Raw genomic sequence first — 26,853 nt, 5'->3', positions numbered from 1 at the left:
TGAGGCTGTTACAGGATCGGGATGGGAGGATAGGATAGGCTGTATCATCAGCAAATGTTGCCATAAATTGGAGAAGCACATGCTTTAAATTTTACCTTTCACACATTTTTTTTAGGTACGATTTAATTTAATTATTCGATTTTATGGGATGGTATTCCGTTTAACGATGTTATAAAAAAGTCGGATCTTATGAATAACATGAAAAATATAAAATTACATTAATATAGACTAGAGACAGCAGATCTCACTTCAATAGTAAAAAAAAAAAATTATATTTTTAAAGAATAAGATAATTTATATGAATTAGGCTTCCATGAAAAAAGAATTAAAATTTATAATTAAATAAATTCCACATAAAATTATTTTAAAATAAAATAAATAATTTGAAACGTCATATTATCAAAAATTTGGTGCGAAACGGTACTATTTATTAAAAAAACTGCTCATCGATAATAATATCAATAAAAACAGTAAATATAATAAAAACATAAACGGAATAACACAATTGAAGTACAAAAAATGACAACAATGGTGGAAGTAATTTTTAAAATTATTCAGCTTTTTTATATGTAAAAACAGCTGCCGCAGCTGTAGATGAAAATATCCGCCCATTCTCCCATCTGGCGGAAAGGTTGGATAATCTGAAGGATAATCTGGATAAAGTAAAAAAAATACTCACGGTGAAAATAAAATAGAATTTTTTTTTTTTAATTTTGATATTCGTTAGTTTCAGAGAAAGACCGAACTGAAATTACGACTCTTGTGAATCTATACTGACCGCAGCAGGGGTTATTCACACCATTATCAGGCTAGTGATAAAATTATCAGTAAAACACAAACAATCAGTTACAAAAGTAATATCTAGTCATTATAAAATTTTTTTGAACTATTGCTGTAAAGGAGTCAGCTATTTTTTCTAGCTTTACTGCAGACAGAGCTACCAAAGTTACAAAAGGGCCTTTTTTATTATGTAACTAGGTAACAGTTAACGATTAGCACCTCAAAGTGAGAAGAAAATGTCGGCCTCCAGGAGAACTATAATAAAAAAATAAAATCATTCTGATAAAATACTGTTCTTAAAAAAACTTTGCAACTGAAATGGCACCATATAGAATGACCCAGCCATCAGAAACTAATATAATATATCTCTGCAAATATACGTAGTTATTAGTATTGTACTACTCTGTTTAGTAGTAAATAGTGCATTCGATTTATTGAAATACTAAATTTAATATTATTTAGCTTTGACATTTAGCGCCCAGAAGCTAAATATCAGAAATTAATAGCAATATCCACTAATTGATACAATATCTTAGATATAACAATACCCTTTTGAATGGTAAATAGTACACTATAAGATTTAAATATTTTCAACAAATATTTTATAATTAGAACCACTAATAATCGTAAGCAAATGAAATAAATTTTCTAAGAATCACTCACTACGTTATATCAATATAAGTAAAACGTAAACAGTTTTTTTATGCACGAAGCAGTTGTTTCTCATAACGGCTTCTGAGAGCAGTCGGGAAATCCAGTCATTTATTAAAAAAAAGTCTTCATTTTGAGCTCAAATTGTTTCAAAACACACACGGAATATTATCCATAAACTTGAGGTATCGAACTTGTTAACAATCATGGTGCCTGGGCTGGTTTGGCTCAATAACTTCGTTAAGCGTTTCATGGCAATGGAAAGAACTATTAAACTTTGGAGAGAGTAATTCCAGTGATACGTTAGGCGATAAGATTGACTATGGTCTTAAAAATACCATTATAATTTTGTGTCTTTCAATCCTTTTGGTTTATATTTCTATAATAAATTGCCGTGTACAGAGCTTCGGGGATTCTAACCCGACTAGGGGTTCCCCGTACACATATTATATTGAATTTATTCATATATTCATGTATTTATATTCTATGTATTTATATTATGTATCTATATCGGTTCCTGATGGGAACCGACTGAAAAAGTATGCGCTATATTTATTTCAAACATTAAATACCATAGACCCCCCACCATGGTATGTTAGATATGAATATATATAATTAATGCTTGAAGAAGTTTATCAGGGGGTGCGGTCAGCAAAGAACAACATAAATAAACAAAACAATATTTATTTATTTTATGCCGACGTTTCGACCTGAGTTTCAGGTCTTCATCAGGGATAGTGGCGTGTAAAGGTGACGGGAAGCAACTCCATATATATATTAATCATTGAAGTTCTTTACCAACGGTATCTTGTTCACCAATTTACTATGTTATTATATATGAGGTGGCATGTAAGGATTCTTAATTATAAAATAATGTCTTTGTTACATATTTTATATTTACAACGATATATACATTAGCAAGAATAATATAACGAGAGAGCATGGTTGATCTGTTTCCTTATACTTTAATTGTTGTATTATGAATTGAAGAGTACCAGTTGGGATCTTTGATATTTATACTGACTGTAAGTCATGCTTGGCTGTAGTAGCTGAGCGGATCTTGCGGCTCAGCGTCTTTCCGCCATATACCCGCGGCCGCTGCTGAATCCTTGCGATGTCTGACTTCCTCCTCTGGCCTCCAACGGGTCAGCTGCTCTTCTTATATTTATCTTATATTTTGGGTATATATATATATATATATATATATATATACCCAAAATTTTGGATTTTACACTTCAAGATAAGTCAAATCCAAAAATAGAATTTAAAAAATCGTCAGTCCTGTATCTCGTTTGGGATTTCTCCGTGACTGCTGGGCAAATTCATTCCAAATTTGGTGTCATAGTGACGGATCAATGATTGCGGAACTCGGAGACTTCATTTCATAAATTTTGGCCATTTTTTGAGATAGACAAGTTTAAAAAAAATTAAATTAAATTGATTTTTCCAAGTTTCCATTTCGAATTTCAAAATCAAATATTATATGTCAATCTTTATAAATGATTATAGAAATCGTAAATAATTATGTAATGATAAAATGAAGAGGTCAAAGATCGCACCCGAACCATTTTCCTTTTTTATACACGGTAATGAATCGATGTTTAAGAATCATGTAATAATTTGCACTATTTAAAATCTATTATTGAATTCAAGTAAAATAGTAACGTTTTTTTAAAAATTTAGTGTTAATTGTTTAGTAATTCTAATGTAACTGGGTTCCTCATTTCTACACATCTTAACTTATCTTTTCAGATGAATTAAAATATAATTTTGTTAGCTGTGGTCACGGCAGTTCATGGAGCTAAAAAAAAACAAACTAAAAAGCGAACTTAGTAAATTCATATGCTCAGGACTTGAGTAGAGAATCTAGCCATTGTCAAAAATCCAAAAAGAATTAATTAAAATAATTAAGCCACTTCAAGTTCAAACTCCGGGGAGGATTGCAGGGATGGATTAAACTAGATAGAGATTGAACTAAGCGATGATGATGATGAGGATATTTCTCATAAAATGTGGAGAATTTGGATAGGGCAATATAAAACTAACTCTACAGATATCTGGAAGGAATCCTGTAAGACAGAAAAAAGTAATACTTACTATAGATATCTTTCAAAATGATGGTTGAAAATAGATATCCATTAAAATGTTGTGTTAATTATTTTTTATTATTATAAAAATCGTATTGATGATGTTTCGGATTTACAAGGCGTCTTAAGGAACAAAATGGCTTTGATTTTGAGTGGATTACGTTAATTTGTGCTCCACGCATGAACCATGGTACTTAGAACTTAATGTGTCCAATATTAATATACCGCAAGGGCCAGTGAAATGCGTGACCAAGGCATGGGTTTAACGATCCCCTATGTCCTAGCGCTGAGTCCATGTCACGCATACAACACAATAGTAGAAAACACGAACTATAATACACTCTGTGTGTTCAAGATCTAAGTCTGGTAGCCATTATTAGTTCCACTGTATTTTTACCTTTTCATTTACCAAGACAGACTTGTTTGTTTTTGGTATTGGTTTGATGGAGCTTTGCTTGAATTTCTGCAGGAGCCCGCCCGCAGGGATTAATTAAATCCCTGTTGGTTGGCACTCGGAGAGGTTGATTGACGGGAAGCCTGCCTGGCAATCATTGTAAATATTTTGATTTGGATGCGACAAACAGTTGAGGACCGGTATTTGAACCCTGAAAATTGGTGCTATCATTTATAAAAATATTTATCCTGAATTCAATTGTTGATTAATGCCCTTAAAACGCACAGCTATTGAATTTCTCCTCTTCTCTCCTCTTATGATTAAAAAAACAATCAAGTTATGAGTAACAATACCTTACTCGGCTCATTTTGAGTGAATAATTAAACTTATTTGGTCGGGAGTGGGCAGCTCAATGGTATGGCTCTGTGATACTAACTCTAAAGACTCGGTTTCGAATTCGGCTGTGTCATATAATCATTTTATTTTTCATTGTACCTGAGAGTCAGTCCTGTGGGCTCAGAAGCCCTGCGGAATACACCTGGCTTTGTGAAGTGGGTAGGTGGGTGGATTTTTACCCTTATTTGGGTAAAAAGCTGGCGGCTGTGCTTGATTCTGGCCTAATAACCTCCTTGCACTACCGTTGGTCTAGTAAAAGTAATTCCTTACAATGTACTTCAAATCTGCCCCTTCAAGGGTTGTAATGGTACAGATTTATGTTTTTTTATTTTAATTTTATAAATAATCCAATCAATATTTACTCAAGTAAATATTTAGAACACCTAGAGGAGGTTGTTTCTCCAAAATTTTAGTGGACTCTGCAGATTTTGATTCCAGCAACTAAGATGACGTTTTGATCTTGGTTTCATTTATGTACAATGTTTGTTGATTATTTATTAGATTTAAGTCAAGATGACAATAAGAAATCCTCATTGTAAACTTTGGACATATATTTGTACTTACCTAAATGTTAACATTGTACTTTCTTGTCTTTTTTGTTTTGTTTTTTTAATTTAATTATGTATATTGAAATATGAGTGGATGAAGTTGTTATGTGAGATATTAGGAAAAATGTGAATATTTATTTTGAAGAACCCCTTTCATTTTTGATAACCTTAAATTGTGGTAGTTTTAAGAAATCAAAGAAATTGAGTTTTCCAGCTTAGTATAGGAATAAATAAACATTCATTTTTACTTTGATTTATATGTTTGTAAGTTTACGCATTAAAGACCTTAATGTTCCCTATGTAACCGATCTAGCCCGAACCAGATATCACTCCTTCCATTACAAACTCCCTAACCACTCAAACCCATTAGTTTCTAATCTTGCTTCCTCTTTTATTCCGGACAATCCTCCAAGGCGTCTGAAAAGAAGATGGCCACGAGACCAGCTAATGTAAACTGTCATTAGAGTGCTACCAATGGGTAGTTTCTCTAAACGCATGTAACACTCCAATTTAACTTAGATCAGATTTACTAAATGTATTATAATGTACAGTTGTAAATAGCAATAAATGAATATTATAAAAATAAATTAGTGGTGTTTGACTTATACTGTAGTTAAACTAATAAAGCTAAGAATTTATGCCAAGATAGAGAATTTCCTTTGATTATTAAGAAAAAATTTATGTCGAATAGCGCTGTTAAATTTTCAGCAATATATTTTTCAATAAAATTCTTGATCATGAAATTGTTTTATGGCAATTCTTTTAAGTTGTTCCTCACTGGGTTTGGATTTCTGTGTTGTGCGGTGAAAAGAATATTTCCACCCATAAGGGTCTAGCCATAATTTCTCTTTTACCTAGAAAATACTTTAATGTTTAGAGTAAATGGCCGGTTAAGCCATGCTGGTTTTCATTCGTAATTTCTAGTTCTAATTATATTCCTAACTTATTTTTAAATATGTGTTTTTTCATTATAAAATTCATTGGATGTATTTTTAATTAGTTGATTAGAACATACTTTTTTTAATTCTGCGGTACCTATCGTGTGCTTAATTGTACATATGGGACTAATATTCCATTACATACTTCTCAAAGTTAGAGTATGTAAATATTCAAGTACATGAAATAATACTAAAAATAGAGAAATTGATAAAAACAGAGATATTTCAATATTAATTATTTACCTAGGTACTTCGGCAAAAGGTTTTTAACTGATTCTGTTAAAGCACAATAGAATTCTCAATTAGGAAGTGAGGTTCCCGTTTATAAACTGAGAACACAAGAAAGACAAATCAAACACAGTAGGGTCTTTAAGTACACAAGTGAACACACTTCATCACTAAATACGTTTACTTTGAAATATTCATAAATTACGGTATTCTGCTGAAACTGGCTTCTTTTAGAGACATATAACTATTATTTTATTCAGTTAAGTAAAATATTAGTCACTTTATGATAATAGTCTTTGTCGGTCAAAATACTAATTACGACACGTATAATGAGAGTTATCTGTTTTGTTATTGAACCAAAAAAAAAAATACTACTATAATAAAAATGAAATCCTTAGTTTTTGAGCAGGCAAGTTTTATTTTCCAAGATAAAAATATAAATTTCTTTAGCCTTTTGGTCTGTAATTCAAATGGATTAGATTTTATAACGAAACATTTTTGTTGAAAATATTAGAAGAATTCACAAGCAGGGGCGGTAATTATTAAGGTTCTTAGTATTCATTCATACCGAATTTCAGACTGATAAAAAAAAAAGGAATGAAAGAAAAAGTGTGTCAATAGCTCGGTAGTCAAAATAGCTTTCTCACCATTTTTATGTTTGGTACACAATTTTTTTTTTTATATAATGGTTGATTGAAATTGTATTTTTTGTTATATTACAATAACACCTACAAGATCCGCGTTGGAAACAGCATAGGAACAATATATTGACGACTGATTAAGTTGAAGTAGTAGATGGAAATTGATAAAATTAATGCTGGTCCATTTTCACATTAATTTCCAACTTTCCTCCAAATGTGGGTACAATCGAATGAGCAGTTTTTTAAATATAGGTGTATCAATAAAAATATGTTTACGCACGCCTAAGCAAAAGTAGTAGTGAGCAGTATTTGTACCCTACTACGTACATCCAAATTTCTGAAAATTTCATCTAAATCCTACTGACGGTTCGATTGACGGTGTCCAAACATAAATCCAACAACAGACAGACACGGAGCCTAATACATAATATCAATCGAGTGAACAAAACATATGACTTGTTGCGGGTCGGGTGACAAGTTATTGTTTAAGGGGCCCTACTTGCTTGTGCTTTGTGCTTTAAAACCAAACAAGGTGAAATACTTTGATATAATTTGTTTATTAATATCTGGGATACACTTGAGCTATTCCTTAGTATTTTTAGTGCTTTTTTTTAAATATATAAATTGTCTTTTATTTTTCTTGTGATTGTATATCTTAAATGTTTGGCAAGGAGATAAAGTATCTCCAAAACGTTGAAAGATAATACAAATATGAATTCAATACTATTGTTTTGTTATTAGATCTTTTGGTAAAGAAAGTTAGTGCAATATTATATAAGCATATAAGAATTTCAACATATGAAACTACTTAATAAAAAAAATAATGCAATTAATTTGTATGGATTGATTTTAAATGGATATCCAGCAGCTTCTATAGTTATTTTTAATCTGGTTTTAAAAGGCAAGAGTGGGTGTATGCCCATATCTAGCCTTACTAAATATGTAAGAGTTGTACTGATTAGATAGAGTGCCCTTTCATAAAAATTAATATCAGCTCTCTCTAATTGATCGAACTTCCCATACCCAAACCTAAGCAGTGTAGTGAGAACCTAATTCAAACCTAGCAAATTCATTAATTTTACCATAATGTTTATATAAATGTATTTATTTATTTTGATTATATTCTATTCAGAAAATTAGATAGTTTGATTAGATATAGTTGTCATTTTTAGAGCTTATTTAGTCTTGCTTGTTATTATACGGTACCGAAAAAAATGTTTACATTAAAATATTTCTTAAATTTGTTTTCCTAAAACTCCCGGAAAACAAATTATTACTTCTCAGGTATTGAGCACTTAAAAAAAAAATCAATTCATTTTATTTGGTATATCATTATCACCATAATAATCATTTTATCCCCTTCACCGAAGTCTTGACTAGATGCCTCGTTCTTGGACCACACCAACACTCTCCTCAGGTCCAAACCAGCTTAGGTTGTGCTCCTCTAGAATGCTCTTAGCCGGTTTAACTCCGAGGCTAGTCGTATGGTGCTGATCCGTATTCTATCTCATCTTGTCCTTCCTTCTACCTTGTGAAGATCCATGGATTGGATACGACTCTTGTGTTTCGAGGTGTGGTTCCACGATTCGGAAGAGTAGAAAAGAATAGGGGGGGAAAGTCGATTTATAGATGACCATTTTAGTTTTTATCGTCACTTCCCTTTTACTTAGCAAATCCTGAGATGAGCATCTAAATATTTTAAATTATCGACCTGCTCTAATCTTCCTCCGTTCGCTCTGATCACACTCATTATTCTCCAAGGTTTCTTCCCTATTCTCTTACGTTTGGCCTTTTTCAGGTTAATTTTCATGTGGCCATTTCCTCTAGAAGAACATTTATGTTGATTTAGTGATCAAGGTCGTTGGAAGCCAGCAAGACCACATCATCCGCCAAAGACAACACAGAAAATCTTATGGGCTGTAAGTCCCAGTGCCTTAACTGAAACTCTCATTCTCAGTTTAGCTTTTTATCGCTTTTTCTAGGACTACCATGAAGAGCAGCGGGCTCAAGCAGCAACCTTGCCGAATACCTGATTTTGTCTTGAATTGCTGTGATATGTGGTTCCTATTTTAGATATACACTTAGTAAAATTGACTGGACATTCAAATTTCAAAGGCTGTATTACTAATTTGTTTGGGTTGATGTGTAATTTGGTTAGTACAGAGTATCTTGGGATTGTATACATTGAAAATAATTTCTTCAGGATCAAATAAGCAGAAACATTTATTTTGAGATAGAACTTGTCTCTTTACAATAGTAAGTAGATTTTTTTAACCTTCAATATCTTTAATTTTTTAACTATGCATTTATCATTAAGGAAGGTCCTTTATCATTTCTAGTCGAGGATAATTGTTCATCCAAACTAGTTCGTATAGAAGGATACATATATACATTTTAGCAAAGCTTGGAGTAGCTAAGCTTCATTATTCACTCACTGAAATAGAGCGTTCGTTGGGAAACAGCAACGATCTGAAGGGCCGACCGTTGCAGACTTAGAACCATAATTAAATATGACGATCAATTTGCAGTATTGAGATGGCTGGATCTCAACTCTTGATGAGGTATCGCAGAGAAATACGGTTATTTGCTGACGGTTTCATTCATAGGTAAATCTCTCTTCGATCTATACCATTCTGTTTACACAATCTGATAGTAGCCTCAGGGCTAGCCTTCTCTTCTAGGTAGGTTTTCATTAGAATGAACTAATATTTTCCACTAGAACGGGTAAAGAACCTTTATTGATGACCGCGTGGTAAAAAATGAGGAATGTTAAAAGGTTCAAAATCCTATTTATTGTTGAGAAGAGACTATCCCTTTTAAGCAGTTAAAAAAAAGCGATTATTTCTTCTTCTTTTGATCCTGAAGAAACTTTTTCAATAAACATAGTCCCGATCTACTCGGTGCCAATCAAATTACCAACTAACAAGAACATCGTGCTCATAATCAGCCAATCACAATTAGTGCAGTTTTTGACAGAAAATATACGTTTGTAATTCCCCTGAGTCCAAATTACCAAGTCTTGCAAAATGGTCAAGTGTGTACACTGCCATGCTAAAAATTAAAAATTTTGAGAAATAAAATTACATAGTTAGGACATCAGTATAACTGGAATATTAGAGGAATTTTTTTGTTAAAGTCAACGAAATATTGTCACTTTATATACCGATTTTACACTTTTTCAGGATTTTCTCAAAAACGGCTAGAACGATTTTGATCGAACTCAGTAAATCAACGTGCAATTGTGTGGTCTTCAATATCAGATAATTTCATACTCATTAAAATGGTTTGAATAACTAATTTTGAAAACAATTAGTTGCTTCAATTTGTTATTTGGTTATTATTATCAAGGCCTTAATGTTAGTAATAATGATATAAATATAGCGATTGATAAATATAAAATATGAAAGTGAATTTTTGAATAAATAAAGGAAAAATAGAGAAAGGGATTCGAATCGCAAAAAAAGCCGAGACCGCCCTACCTCTACTGATCGCATTGATATGTGCATTGTTATAATTTGTTAAACTGTTCATTATCTCTTCTGAACAAATTAATAATTTATACCTCTAAATTTGTACATTCAATAAATTAAGTGAAATGATGTATTTTTTTTAAAGAGAAAACCTTTATTATTTATATAATCGCAAAGATATAGGAAATGTACACCACTGTGAATTTAGCCACCGATATATACTAAATTATAATTATTATACATGATGTCGTTATCATCTCATTTTTATTTTTTATTGTGTGTGAATTTAAAAACATATACTTATTATTCAATTGAATTAGTTTATTTGGTTTTTGGAAATGTTCCTTGGAAATAGAGTTAGCAAAAAGATAGATAATTTACGTATAACTCAAACCAAGACTTACAAACATTTCACGTCTTATTACCTAATTGTTTTGTAGTTTACAGGTATATACATTCGAAAGGTTTATATTTTTCTTTACGTATAAAGATATATTTTTTAATCCGTTGTCGGGTGGAGTGATAAGCAATTGTGGATTCTGCCGGTCGAATGCCCAGTTAACCCGAGCGTGTAACTTAATCTACATCCGTAATCAGATGTCCATCCTCTCTAATACATCAATATTACATCCAGGGTTATGTTACCTGGCGGCGATGACAGTATATTGTCTATATATGCATGTTTTTTAAAAACTAAAATGTTTTCCTTTATTGTGGATCTAAACATGCACAATAAAATTAAAAGTGTTTTTATTAATTTTTGGAGATGGGTATAGTCAAAGATACGCAAAATAAATTTTAACACATCACAATACAATTCAATGTACATTGTACACAGCGCTCATCTTTATCAAATAATTTGTAAAGAATTATACCACAAAGTTGCATCTTGTATCATGTATTTCACAATTTTACACTGCTAATTCGGTTTCATCACTTATTGCAAGCTAATGTCAATTTATGGAACGAAATAGAAATTCTTACTCCATTAGTACCAATAACTCAATTAAAAATATATACATTTACTTTTTTTTTACATCCCCTAAAACCTTAATGTATTTAATTATTATTTGTATTAAATGTTGAGTTATTCAGAAAGCCCTACTACGTTTTTACAGCATAATAGGTTCCGGTCAAGAAAAAAAAAATGTTTACTGTTTAATAATGTCTTTCGATTCGACTTGCTCTGCTAGTAGAGCTGTACACTAATAAACAGAAATAATGAACTGAACAAAATTTTTATTTATTCCTATTTTTCCTGATTTACATTTCCATCAATTACAACTGCCCTGATGAAGACCTGCGGTGTGGACCGAAACATTGGGCATTTTTTTTTAATTAGTTGTAGATAATAATAACACGACATGTTTAAATCATGGGAGATTTTTTTTTTAAATTTCAAATCTTATTTATTGATAAACATTACAATCTGCCACAACATTGTTGGGCAATAAGTAATAGTGATAACTGATTACACTCATACTATAACAAAATAACATAAGTTAGAGAAATAAATAAATGAAAACAAAATTACATAAAAATAAACAAAATCTCTCTCTAAATATATACAAACAGAAGGATAAAGAGAATAGACATAATCAAACTATGTACATGGAGAAATAAATAAATAAAATAATACCAGTCGAATTTACATTCATATATACAATATTTCCACTATCGACGTGAGGATCCCTGAGCCAATAAACGATGTCAAATTAACGCGCGAAACTACCTCAAGCAGATAAGATACCGCTTATACCGCGCTGATACCGCAGATAAGACCGCTTCTCGGTCGCAGCCGTATGCACTAGGCCTATAAATAAGGGTATAAAAGACCCACAGCCTCTGCTTGAGACAGTTTCGGTTTATAGCCGATTCTGATTTCTAAATGGTTGTTACTTTTGTCACGCTTGATATGATCTCTCTTCTCTACCTGTTTTCCCTTCGTAAGCTCCGGTGGCCTAGCTACCTATATAGGTATAGCTATACTAATGAGGTATGTAAGCCCGGAGGGCAAACTTACATACCTCATTCGCCTCTGTCAGAATAGTACCCGGCAGGACGAAGGCACCTTTAGGTCTGCATTCCTCCCTCGTGTATATCGGAATAGTACCCGGTAGGACGAGGTTACCATCCTCCGAGATATAACGGGTATCACCCGTTAGTCTCATCCTATCTAGTCATCTTCCTTGTCAACTATCTTACCTTTATTAACTGAACACGAATTATCCTTACCTTACAGGTCTCAGTATTGTCTTATAAATTAGAAGTTTGAATTGAAGAAAGAATTGCCATAAAACAATTTCATGATCAAGAATTTTATTGTAAAATATATTGCTGAAAATTTAACAGCGCTATTCGACATAAATTCTTTCTTAATAATGAAATGAAATTTCCTTTTTTGGCATAAATTCTTAGCTTTATTAGTTTAACTACAGTATAAGTCAAACACCACTAATTTTTTTTATAATATTCATTTATTGCTATTTACAACTGTACATTATAATACATTTAGTAAATCTGATCTAAGGTAAATTGGAGTGTTACAGGCGTGTAGAGAAACTACCCATTGGTAGTACTCTAATGACATTTTACATTAGCTGGTTTTGTGGCCATCTTCATTCAGGCGCCTAGGAGGATTGTCAGGAATGGAAGAGGATGCAAGATTAGAAACTAGGGGGTATGAGAGGTTAGAGAGTTTATAATGGAAGGAGTGATATCTGGTTCGGGCTAGATCGGTTACATAGGGAACATTAAGGACTTTATGTATGATTTTGTTTGTGATAAAGTAAGGAGCATTGAGGATTTTAGGAGTGAGAATTATTAAATATAAAATCTTGTAACAATTATTAATTGTTAATAGTAAGAATTATTATTGTGTAACTTAATAACATTAAAAGTATTTTTATAATGTTTAAGAATTAATAATAATATAGGAGATGTTCAAATCTCGTAAAATTATTATTAATTACTATGAAAATAAAATTATGAAGTCAATTTTTCACTCGGAGTAATAACAGCTATTTTTTAAAACTTTATTTCTATTCATCTATCTTAATCAGTCAGTAAATTTTATAATTATAATGAAGCTCAATGGTATGAAGGTTGATGGAAAGCAGAACCCAGTAGAACCTCGTCAAGGTGTGATTATTATTAGTCAGAGAGGTCTCTCATCGAGTTCTTCTTCTCCCTTCTACAATTACTAATCAGTAGTATGTCCACTATGTATAGGTGCTTTAGTAACCTTTCATGAGATCGTATGTAAAAGGTATTAAGAGTTGCATTGTAAGAGTCAATGTATGAATTAACCAATCTGTAAAATCTACATTTTATCAAATTAAACTAAAACTAATTTCCAAGCTGGAGAGTGCATGTATGCTGCGAATTATTTGGATTATCCTAAACTTAAATCAGTTATGTAATCTTGGTCAGTATTGTAGGGACTATGTAGGGACAGTATTGTAGCGTCAGGTCAAATTGTATAAGTTTGTGTTTCCTGTGTATATAAGTATATATTTTGTCCATATATGCTCTTATAATGACAGGATGGCGTAAGGCATGTGAATATTATGTAAGATAGTGGATTGAGCACTGTGTTCCTCTGAAACAGACTTTCAGAAAAGAAAGCTCTGATCCGTATTAGGCGATGAAATGTCTGTATGAAAGGAAAGATTAAAATACAAAATAGTTATGTTGTATGAGATTCGGTTTGAGTTGCATGTGCATTTAATTTCTGCTCTATTAGTGTGGATATGTAGTTTGTCCTTGATATAATGTATTAAATATTTCAAATCTTGACTTTATATAACATATTCAGTTTAATGAGTTTTAATGAACTAAACACAAAAAGATCTCGACTCATAAAATATTCATCAAGTTCAGGATAGCTCATTAGACAATAGTTTGAAGATTAGATTGCTAATTTAACTTTAAATCTTGTATATATATTTTTTTTTAATTTTAGTTATTATATTATATATGTCTCAAGCATATCGAAATTCGTGTTTAATTTTTTTTTTTTTGTAAAAACACTATTATATCTTAATTTTGGTTTAGTAACGAAAACAAAAAAAAGAAGGTATATTTGAATATTTGAAACCTACAGAATTTAGTTATTGTTCACTAATTCTTTTTTATTAATCTAGAATAAGTCGAGGAAATAAAATCACTATTCACTATTCACTAAAAATATCTGTTGGGAAATATCTGAGTCAGATTTTAGAATTACATCGGAATTATCAATGTCTTTGATTATTGAGGAAATTGCATCAGTATGAATTTCGGTGGTTCTAGGAAGGGTGGTCGTACTTTTCCCAGCGTTTTCTTTTGGCATTGATTGCCCCCTTGCAGCTCCATGATGCTGTCATTAGATTTATAGAAAAAAAAAATAAATAATTGCATAAAAAAAAGACAAATATTGAGCGGATTTAAATAACTTTTGATCACAAACACCATAGTGTATCCATGTCATTAAATAAATAATAAAGTATTTATTGTTTTTTTATAAATTATGGTCATACAGACTACTAATGCCATAAAAAACGAAACTGTCCAAACAAAAGTTTGGAAATGGTAAGGATAACTTATAACTTATTTGAATATAACATTTCTCATTTGTACTAATGTTATATTCCTTTTTCTTTAGCATGAATTGTTGGTATTAAATGCTAAACCATGTCTTTTTATGTTTTTGGGCTATTGGTGTGTAATGTATGGTTTATTTATATAATCTTATCTTTTTCTGTTCTTATTTTCTGGAGATTTCAAAAGTTAAATAAGACCAAAGCATTCGATTTTGTAATATTCCAGTATCAATCAGTTTATTTTAAGAGATAATAAATTTCTACCTTTGAGTAAAACCGTTTAAATAGAGCTTATTTCTCCATTGTAAGGCTAATTATAAACAGACTTGTTAGTCGTACCACCATGTTCACCCTGTACAAAACGTTGATAAGGCCAGTCGTCACATACGGCGGAGAAATTTGGACGCTAAGTAATAAAAGCATTAACCTGCTAGACAGATTTGAAAGAGTAATTCTGAGGAGAATCTTAGAGCCCGTAGGCGAGAATGGTAATTGGTGAAGAAGGAAAAAATGGTTAACTTTTTGGGCTCTATAAGGAATGTAGCATCTCCTCGTACATAAGGATACAGAGGCTTAAATGGCTTGGCCATGTAATGAGGATGAGCGAAGAAAGAGTGGCACAGAAACTGTACATTTACGTTCCGGATGGTGTGCGGCAACGTGGTAGGCAGAAGGGCCAATGCAAGGATGCTGTGAGGCGGGATCTACGAAAACTGAAGATCCCAGTTACCCTTACAGAAGATAGAGAAAGAGCAGGCCATGGGCAGCCTATTGCGCCGGTTGTGCCATTAAAAGAAGAAGAGTAAAACCGTTTTAGGTATTATTAAATATTAATATACATAGTTATACTTAATATAACTAATGATATTTTCAAATAGTATACGACACATTCTAAACACTATTAAAACATTATGATTTGCGGTTTAAGTAATACGACTGATAGAAAATCTTTAGTAGAAAGTTAATTAAACAAGACAAATTAAAATCGCAACAGAAAAATGAGAAAATTACGGTTTTATATTACATGTTTTAAATTTAGATTCCAACAATAAAGTTATGTTTGGAAACCTCAGCTTTAGCTGATCTGGGTTTAAGTATAGGCAAGGTTTATAGAGGATTTATAGGGCAGTACTATAAATGGGACACAATAATCCTATTGGTTAATGTTCAATATGAGAATTTATGGTTCTCAATATAGGGTTGAAGGGTTCTGTTACTAATACGGGACTGCAGAGACAAAAAGTTTCCAATGTCTCCAATTCTCGAAACCAATATGATGCAACTTTAACGTCAATTTCCGGTTATTCCTTCATCTTAGAAACCAATTCGTCCCAATGAACTAACACCATTTATTTGTTCCTATATATTTGTTGGCTTCATAATCTCGCATACATCGTTTTCTTCGTATGAGGATAGGCATAGGGATCGAATTATCTAGATAGAGAAATTATTAGTATTTTTTGTAATTCACACCATCTTTAATCTAAAAAGATATTGCTTACGATTTCTTACAAAAAAACAAACAAATAAGAAATGTTTTTTTGTCTTATATAATGGTATTGCATCTACTGTAAGTTATAGGGACTTGGCCTAAGGCATGGTCCAAATTTCAAAAGTATCAGGACAGAGTAAAGAAGTATTTTTCTTCTTAGGACAGAGGTTTCTCCAAGTAGCAGTTATCTTAAAAAGTAGGGATACTGCAAGGTTGCACTAACCTAGAATTGATCCTCATATGTGGTGTGTGTACCAAACTTTTGTGAATGTGCGTGTACCTTCTACTACAAAAAACGTTTTTCTTTGTTTTAGCCTCCAATCGTAGTGCTGAACGTGGTCGTTCTCGAAGCTGAAGGGCTGGAAGCAAAAGACGCTAATGGTAAGTAGAATACTTAATAAATGGTAGTATATATATTAGTAATTACATGATCCAATCTCAAAACAGAAGAAAGGGTGTTGACTTTTTATTCAAAATTAAATATTTAAATAAATTTATAAATTGAAAAATTACTTCATTGACTAAAAATGTATTGTAACCATTTTTTTTTACAAATCTTTATTGAAATAATTCTGATTTGTTGAGCGGATTATTTCAAAAATGTCCCGAAAATTGTTCTTTGTTCAACCAATCTTCCATCGATCGTCGAACTAATATTCATATATTTAATTGAATATTAAAAAGAATAATAGAAAGAGACTAAAAACAATAACGTAAGAATAAGAATGTTACCGATGCAAAACCCTCGTTATTGAGGAAAAAAAATTGCAACAACGATTGAGAAAGGATATGATTTGTTCATGATCATACTGAACTGTCAGATTGTTATCCAATTAAGTGTGCTCACTTCACACAGATGGACCCCTGGAGGGATCTCGAACCACAGGATTGCCTCAAGGCTACAGTAACAAAATAAATAATTACCTGCTACAGTCAGATTCAAACCAGAGTCCTTAGAGTTGGTCGGACAGTACTTTACTCACTGAGCAATCCTGCTCTCGCATAGGGCCAAGCAATATAAAAATATGGTGAAAAACATACAAAATTTGTGGTAACGGTCAGATGATTAATTTCGGTTATGAAAGTGTAGGCGCTTGTTTGTATGGCTGTACTTGTAATAGCAATTGTTAAAGGTATTAAAAATAAAATAAAATATTTGAAAATTACTTTAATAATTATTTAGTCATTCTTCAATAGAGCGCCTATACTATTATAAATAGAATAAATCATTAACCAATTACAATAATGTCAATTATAAATCCACGTCATACGGCTAATTTTCAGGTGTTTTAGTATGTTATGATATTGTTTAACTCAATATAAATTAACTTTTTCTTTTAGAAATTATAATATGAAAATGCAGTGAACCATTCCCAGAACGTCATTTTATTCAGTTTAGTGTACGCCTTCCATAATAATCGAATTGTCTTTATAAAGTGTTCGGGTGAATCTTGAAGTTTCGTGCAGTTGTTATCTGTTGGTAATATAAAAATCGAAAAGTGCTTTGAAAACTCATTAGTCGAGCCATATTTTGGTTCATTTGGTCAAAACTTTTTATTAAAAATAAATCTTAGCGTGCCAGTTTCCAAATTAATGTCACGATCTTTATTTGTCACTTGCGTTCGCACTAATTTGGTTGCAAAACAGTATTGTTAATCTGCAGATCAGTTGTAAGTTGCTAGTTGTTGGATGAGGTGTTATGTATGTTAGCAGTCCATATCTTTTATCGAGCTCTTGTTTATCAAGTCTAATCAGAGGGTTCACTGTAAATTAACAACCTGTATGGAAGTAAAGATGTTAACTAGGATTCTGGACAAGAGCTGCAGTTAATTTTGATCCAAATTATAAATGAACATTCATTCATATAATAAGTAAATGATAAATGTTAAACAGCCTTATCTATTCTATATCACAAGTTGCCAACTTTTGTTATTGATATCGGTTGTTAATAATGGAATATAAGCACTAAATATACCTTACACTTACAATTTCCAGATCGAAGATAAATAATTGTCCTACAGCTTTTACAGTGACGGATATTTACAACCATTCATCTTTGATATCTGTTATGTATATTTCGTGATTACTAATGGAGCCTTGTAAATGAAAGGGATAATCATTATTGATTATGTATTCGGCCATCGGTGGCTGAATCAAGAGAATTAAATGGAGAAAATCGTAGGGAGTTGAGGTTGAGGTTGTAAACGGAGTTGCGTGGGTTCGTTATCGCTTCCATCTGATAACAGAAAAATATCGCCTTTTGTTTACAGTTCAATCGATAGTACCCCTCCGATGAGGAGACCAAATCACATCTGTTTGCACAATTTGCTATGCGGTTCACTTTGCTTTAGCGCATATATACTTTATATGATTAGCTATACATCGATTCGAATAAAAAATTAAAGAATACAACCATAGTTTATCTGATAAATATTTATTTTTGTAATTAAAATAAATCTAATAGCGGTTCCATATCCTGATTTGAGCTATTAGCGATATTGTTGAGGTATGAATTCCAAAAGAGCTTAAAACTGACAAAGTTTTTTTTTTAAAAAAAAAGGAAAAAAACAAATTAATTAGAAAGTTCTTGTCATAGGACAACTTTTACATTAGCATCACGGCCACCCCCTGGCGCAACAATTTGATGGAAATTCTTTAATGAATATTCATATCTATATAGGGGAGACTTGCAAACTGTAGCTGGGCCTCCATTGGAATTAATGATAGTTTAGCTGCTCCATCATTGTCATTATTTTTCACTACAGTGTCATGTTACATTGCTGTGTAAATGTAAACAAAAAATAATAAAAATATTTTTTTGAGATAATAATACAATCTGCCGCACATAAGGGAAATGTGTGTTAGAGATCAGCATATACAATAAAATTATTTATTATGCATGGGAAAGATTTTTTAAAAAATGCGTAAGAAAATAAATTACGAAAAATAAATAAATGAAATAAAAAATAAATAGCAATAAAAAAAATGATTACGAAACAAAATAAAATTTTAATTAGGTAAATGTCTGATTATGTTCACTTATCTATTCTTTTGTTTGTATATATTTTAAGAGAGTTTTTTTTTTTAATTTTATTTTATTTCATTTTTTTTTATTTATTATTTTTTTTTTACTTATTTATTTTATTTTTTTTTTATTTTAGTATGTATGAGATCATTCATCAATATTACCTATTGCCCACAACTGTGTGGCAGATTGTAATATCTATCAATAAATAAATCTACCAATAACAATTAGGTAAATAATAGTGAAATAAGTTAACAACTGGTGTTAAAAAATTAAATCAATCAAATTATAAATAACGTGTTTTAAACCTTACCAATACATCAGCTGTGTAATAAATTATCAACAATATTGCTAAATAATATTTTTTTATTATTATGAAAATTTGCCAATAATACATACATTACATTACACTTACTTTCCGCCAAATTCATTTATGTGCAGCAGTGAATTGTTACATAGGGGTAATACGTTTACTGCTGCCAATAAATAACTTTTTTAAATTATTATTTTATCATTAATTAATTTATTTAAAAATATTTTGCATATTTTCTTATTTGACAAGTACTATGAGATTTTTGTAATTGTGAGAACTATATTATTTATAATTGTCTATAGTGCAGCCCAGCACTCTGTTGAGCACCTTACTGATGGGACTGCACCTTATCCTTCCCCTTTCGTCCTATTACCTCCTCAATTATGCCAATCTGGTCCAGCCCTCCTAGTCTCAGTCTGTCTTCTATGGCTATCTGGTGGCTATGAGTTGTCGAGCCCTTTTCACGTAAAGTGTGTAGGGCCTACCTCTTCCATCCAATCGTATATGAGCTCCTCGAAAAAGGGATGGTTCTCTTCTTCCATCAGCCAACCTGGCTCGATGTCTTTCAATGGCGGCGCAATGCATTACCACATGTTCCGCTGTTTCAGGGGCTCCACAGGTGGGGCTCCGAGGGTCAATGTCCTTTCTGGTGCTTTAAAGCATCTAGTTAAATTTAACCATTTACGTCTTTTCCTACATATAGGACGTTTACCTGAGTCGTTAAACATTCAAAACGCTTACTGATTTATCTGTTAGTGATTTGTTTCCACACCCAACAACTTTATTTTTGAAATAGACCAACTGCCAATTAAAATAGCAGTTCCTCTACAATAATTAATTTTAAGTTATTTTGATGTTGAAGTCTTAAAGAAAATTAAATTAAGATGGCTAACTATATTTTATCTTTAAAATAATTTCCGAAGTTTTCTTGGCTAATGAGGGTTAGGATAAAATATTTTCTTGTTTATATAAAAACTACTCAACTGTCGTTCATATGCGTGGACTTGATTTGTTACTATTAGAATTTGTGAAACTAATATCCGCCCTTGTGTTTTCCTGGTTATGAAGCATAAACACCTGATAGAATTAGAGAATGTATTGTCTCCAAAGGAATACGAACACCAATCAGTTTCACAAAATAAAACCACTCGATATGCACACACTATTGCTTGTGATTGTAATGCGTATTAAAATCTGTTCACTCCATAAATAATAAAAAGTTTATTAGCACTGAACCGACGCACACAGGCGTACTTGAGTGTTAAAACAGGCCACAATTATGAATATAAAATTTTAAAACTACTGTAAATCCATCATTTTTAAACCTTGAAAAGCGGCTCCTCAAAGTTCAATCTGGTAATTAAAGTGGTAAAGTGGTAATTAAAAAAATATTGCAATTACTCCCATGATTTACCACTGCTTAGATTGTCAATCAGAGCTTAGAGATTATCAATATTTTAAGCCTCATAGTTGTCAGTGGTTGATGTTTCCTTTATTAAATAGTGTTCACTCACGTTGAGATAAAGAAAAAATACGATCGTAGAAAAAGAAAGCGCGTACTTTTTGTTTAATTGATTTACTGTTCATTCTTGTTTCAGAACCGCAGCCGCCTGATATTCTGATCTAGGTTCATTTTATGTACAATAACAGTTGCTGGCACTTTGCTTCTGTGTTCCTGGGTGGATTTTAGATTAGATTAGATTTTTATTCAGGGCGATCAACATCTAGGTTATTACACCCTTTTTACTTTATTTACCTTCTTGCATTCGATAGTTGAATGTAGGCTATTTCCTTTTTACACTGGTCGATATTGGTGGATTATATTTTAGTATAAAGTTAAGTTTCTTCCAGAAATTTTATTATTTTGTCTATGGATTCTGCTGTGTCTTTAAGGGAATTAGCCTTTCTCTTGTGCGAGTAATTTTATTATTTTCGAAGGCTTGACGAAATGATGAGCATTCTTCAATTATATGCTTTATCGATAATGGGGACTAACAGGTTTGGCATATAGGTTGGTCCTCTTTTGTGAATAAGTGGAGGTGTGTTAATTTGGAATATTCTATTCTTACCCTTGCAACAACCACTTCTTCTCTTCTGTTTCACCTTATGATAATTGTCCACTTGTGTGTTTTTTTTTTAACATTTCTTAGTTTATTTGTGAGTGGTACGTCAGCCCATATTGAATCCCAACTTTTTCTGATTCTGTTCCTTAAAAATGCCTGTATGTCTTACGGCTCGTAAATTTGGAGTGGCGGAACGTTGATTGTCCGACTCATTGAACTGTCTCTTTAGCCACTTAATCCGCTGTCTCATCTCCAGCTATTCCTGAATGCCCCGGAGTCCAGAGAAAGGAGACACTTTTTTAAAGATGTTTTAGCATGTCTATATAGTTGTGAATTATGTCTATCGTAGGTCCGCTTTGACTGAAGTTTGATAGACTCTGGAGTGCAGACGTTGAATCTGTACAAATGAGTATGTTTGAGTATTCACTTTCTATTGATAAATGAAGTGCTGTTGAAATCCCCTGAAGTTCAGCTTTAAATATTGTTGAGTATGTGGGTAATTTATATCTTTTGTGTTTCCCATGTATTATTATTGCAAAACCAACATTTTCATATTGTCTGGAGCCGTCAATGTAAATTATTTCATAATGTGAGTATTTTAGTATCTTCTTTAAGAATTTAATTTTATTTGACAACGGCGCTTATTCATCCCTATTCCGTCAGTCTGCTGGTGTACCTCAGGGTAGTATCCTTGGTCCTATCCTATATACAGTTTTCACAGCTGACATTCCAACCCATCCTAACACAATCCTCACCACGTATGCCGATGACACATGTCTATTGTCAGTGAACAATGATCCTTACATTGTATCCCAAACCCTCCAATCCCACATCAACACCCTTGAAGAATGGTGCCAAAACTGGAGGATTAAAATAAATTCCAATAAATCCCACCAAATCACATTTACCCTTCGACGTAAACCCATGACCTCTTGCCCTACAATATCCTTTAATAATACCCCACTTATTCCTGTCGAACAGATCCGTTACTTAGGACTACATCTCGACAAACGACTGACATGGAATCCTCATACAAGACTAAAAAGACAAGAAACTGCTCGTAGATTCCGACTATTGCAACATTTACTAGACAAACGGTCTAAATTGCCAATCCATTACAAAAGACTGATCTACATGACTATTATAAGGCCTATCTGGACATACGGAGTTGAGCTTTGGGGCTCCACTAAACCATCAAATTCCTCCAGAATCCAATCCTTACAGTCCAAAATCCTTCGTAAAATCCTTAATGCTCCTTACTTTGTCACAAATCAAGTCATCCATCAGGACCTCAATATTCCATATGTTGCCGATTTGGCCAGAACCAGATACCGTTCCTTCCATAATAAACTTCTCAACCACCCAAATCCACTTGTTTCTAACCTGGCTTCTCCTTCATTACCTAATAATCCTCCTAGGCGTCTGAAAAGAAGATGGCCTCGAGATCTTCTCCTCTAGAAATGTTATTGGAGTTCTATCAGTGGGTAGATTCTCCACATGTTTTTATCATGTCACTATGTCACCTACAGCAAATTTACTTGTTGTATATATGTGTATACAGTTGTAAATATCAATAAATAAATTATTAAAAAAAAAAATAAAAAAAAATAAAAAAAAATTTTATTTGAGTCGTGGTTCTGGCGTTTCATAGTCAGATCTATTTTGTAAGACTGGTATTTCCAAGGGGGCAATCTATAGATAGAATCAGCTTGGTTAGTAGGCATGCCATAAATCTCTCTTATGATTTCTCTTTGTCTAATGCCTAATGGAGCGTTCCGTGAAGGATCCATTTCGTATTTTCTCATGCAACGAGGGTGAAATATATGGGGGTACGCAGGGTTAGTTGGTTGAGGTTTGATTCTTATGATGTAACTGTTCATGAGTTCCTGCCTCCGAAAAATAAGTGGTGGTAAAGAAGCCTCAGAGACTTTCTATTGGGCTCGTCCTGAAAGCACCTGTGGCAAGTCTTATTCCAGTATGGTATAAGCAATCTAAGAGTTGGAGACAGTTTGTTTTAGCGGAAGCATTCTTCTCGCAAGTGCTTTGTATGGTTTGACCATGTTAGTTTATGGTCCAATATCAGTTCGAGAAATGTGGCGCTGTCCCAGAATGTTAGAGGATTTCCGTACATAAAAAGTTGAGGTACTGGGCTTGGAGTCTTCTTTCTTGAAAATAATACACCTCTGGTCTCTTCAATACAGAAGCAGAGATGTTTGCTGGGTTGATGTTTCCTTGTTGGATTTGACAAATATTCTTTTATCATATCCTGATTAACTCTATTAGAACGAGTCATTTTCATTGCTTTTCCCAAGCTCTGCTTGATAAGTGGTTTCCAAGGTAGTTGTCGATCCAGGCCGGTAATTCCCAAGTATTTCAAGATGTCCCTTTATTATAATGGTTTACCTTTATGCTACAAGTTTATTGTTGGTATTTTTGTGGGATGAATGAACAATTGCCATATCACCATGCATAACCTCATAGTACAATAGCCCAATAGGAGAAAAAAGTTAGTTCACCCCAATATTTGAATAGTTTAATGAAAAATTGGGGTAAAATAACTGACTTTTTTTCCACTGGGCTCTCATATGCCCAGCAATTTTCATTAAATTTTGCTTTTCATTCCGCTCCAAGTAACCAAAATGAGAATATAAGAGTATAAGAGGGCTCTAACTTCTTCTACTTCTTGGATTACATCTAAGATGTCATTAATCATATTCAATAAATCATGATTTATTTAATCTATCGAACTATTTGTAGACAGTGTTTATTTTTTTCTGAAAGATATTTTACATTTCATTCGCTCATTTATTAATGGTAATTTTTTAATATAGGACTCATTCATGAATATGAGTCTATGAGAATAATATTAATTTCAAATATTATTATAAAAAAAAACATGAATTGCTTGTAGAAAGACGATTTGGATACCAGCCATAGAACTGCTCCTATAGTAAAAAAAAGTTTTATTCAAAACCTACATAATAATTCAATATAATATAATAGTTCAAATAAATTTCTATTTGAATATTTTTTTTTATCACCATCCGATCCATCTGTCTTCAATTTTGTACGGCTAACTGATAACTTTCTGATATAAATTGCTTGTATTTTATATTAATTAAATTGAGACGCTGTGTAGTGATAATTTCGTTTAAAAGCTGCTAAAGGTTTTCTTGTATAATCAGGCGGATTAAGTTTATAATCTCACGAAATTAATTAGTTATCGGGGTACCAGCTGTTGATCCCTGAAGGCTGATTTTTTCCCGATCAGTTAATTAATTTAAAACTCCATTTATTTTTTCCTCTTGAATTAACTTCTTGTTCCATTCGTACTATATATTATTTTGAGAGACATAAAACATTTAGAAAAATAATACTATCTGCCTCACTCAAGGGCTATAGATAGATATTAGGTATCGAAGTATCTATTCATACCATTTATAAATAAATATATAAAAAAAAATAAATTATTGCAATTAAAAATAAAAATTTATAACGATAAATTAGTAAAATAAAGTATGCATATCACACAGGAAAATAAATAATAGTAGAATACGAAAGAATCAAAATAACGAAAATCAAAGTTAAGTAAGGAAATAAAACATTTTGATCAAATTTCTTGATATTATTTTTTTTAACATTGGAAATATTAATAGATTTAGAATTAATTTATAAATAAAACTTTTTTTTTCATTATTATTTTTTTTCAGAGATCAATTATTTTCTTTTGCCCCTATTTCTCCCATCAAAATAGTGGGAAGAAAATATGTTTTAGATTATTTTAAAATTGTTCACTCATAAAAATGTTTTTACATAATGTTCGGATCCTAGTGATAACCGTATGACGTTTAATATTCCACTTTTAATTGTTTTCCCCTCCTTATTTATTAAAAATTGTTTTACTAGTTACTTTTCTTGCCTTAGAGTAACCAACATGTATGTTGTAGGTAATAAAATTTTTTTGAGGATCGCCCTTCGTAATAGTTTGTTATGTTTGTTTAAATATAATCGAATTAATTCAACCAGTATTTAGATAATAATTGGGTTAGATTTTAATTCGTATATATTTTTTTAATCCTAATGTCTTAGTTACTGTTGCAAGACATTCTTAGACGATTAACTGTCAATGTCTGCCCGATTCATTCACAATTTACCTCCTAATGACTATTTTTAGCATATGCAACAAAATTATAATCATAAGTCTATGTAGCATTTACGATAATTTGTATAATAAATAACTATAAAATGTGTTTTTTTGGGCGAGGGGGTATTTCATCATCATAATTTTATTATTTAAATTATATTTCGTCTAATTCTCCTCCTCACCTTTTGCATACCTTTGTTTTTTTCTGTTTATGTGATTATTTTAATTTTTTTTGCATGTTACTTTGGAACTCTGGAGAGGGCTTTCAAATTTCTCCGAAGTATTGGGATAGTTTAAATAATTTGTACAATATTTATGTAATTTTGACCTATTCTGTGACGACATATCCTAGATTACTAAGTCAGCTAATCCGCCAATAATATTATGCCGAAGCACTAATCGATAAACCGAATTTTTTGTCAGTATATTATTATTTTAATTTCTCTTAAATGTGATAGGGAGCCATTAGCACTAAATATTGTATATTTTGGATGTTTTGCCCAATTTATGTTCATCTGTAGAATTAATACATCATCTTAAATATTTTTATTAATTTAAATTATACAATGATTATTGTGTTGGTTATATTGATTGTTTCCGATCGGTTTTCAATATAGTTCAAAATATTAAAGTCGCCTTATCATGCTGAAAAAGAAAATAAATCTAAATTAAGACCAAATAAAATAAAATTTAGTTCCATCTATTTCAGGTCTTCTTATTTAACAATACGTTAAAAATAAATGCAGAAACAGTCTTAGATAAACAATTAATTTATTATTATTATTCAGTCTCTGCGGTCCTACAACAATCCGGACCTTTCCACAACTGCCAAACATTTTTTACGATCTTTTGCGTACTCCCTCCAAAATAACAAGTAAAAAAAAATAATCAAGTAAATGTAAAAAGAATACAAAATAATTTTAACTCAAATAACCCTAGGTGACTTTTTGTTCATTCAACACAATTACTTTGCCCTTTGGACTATTCCTAATTATCTCTTCTTTTCCTTTAGAAGATGAAAACTCTTTATTTCTCTGTTAAACTTCTTTCTCCCCTTCTAAACTTATTTTTTCTCGTATTACTTAAAATAAACTCTTTTA

General features: G+C 31.7%; 1 protein-coding gene across 2 annotated transcripts in view; it reads left to right on the top strand.

Annotated features, from left to right (window-relative positions):
• The window catches only part of unc-13-4A (BAI1 associated protein 3), a 413,601-nt gene that overhangs the window by 218,336 nt on the left and 168,412 nt on the right, over positions 1 to 26,853 (top strand). For both annotated transcript variants that reach the window (XM_067046009.1, XM_067046008.1), the window contains exon 6: positions 16,523 to 16,589. In XM_067046009.1, coding sequence (XP_066902110.1) covers positions 16,523 to 16,589 — 67 coding nt within the window. The remainder of the gene's footprint in view (positions 1 to 16,522; positions 16,590 to 26,853) is intronic.

This window comes from Halyomorpha halys, unplaced genomic scaffold, assembly GCF_000696795.3.
Source record: "Halyomorpha halys isolate HHAL.00 unplaced genomic scaffold, Hhal_1.1 Scaffold522.1, whole genome shotgun sequence".
NCBI classification, from domain to species: domain Eukaryota; kingdom Metazoa; phylum Arthropoda; class Insecta; order Hemiptera; family Pentatomidae; genus Halyomorpha; species Halyomorpha halys.
This window is presented reverse-complemented; position numbering and strand designations above follow the sequence as displayed.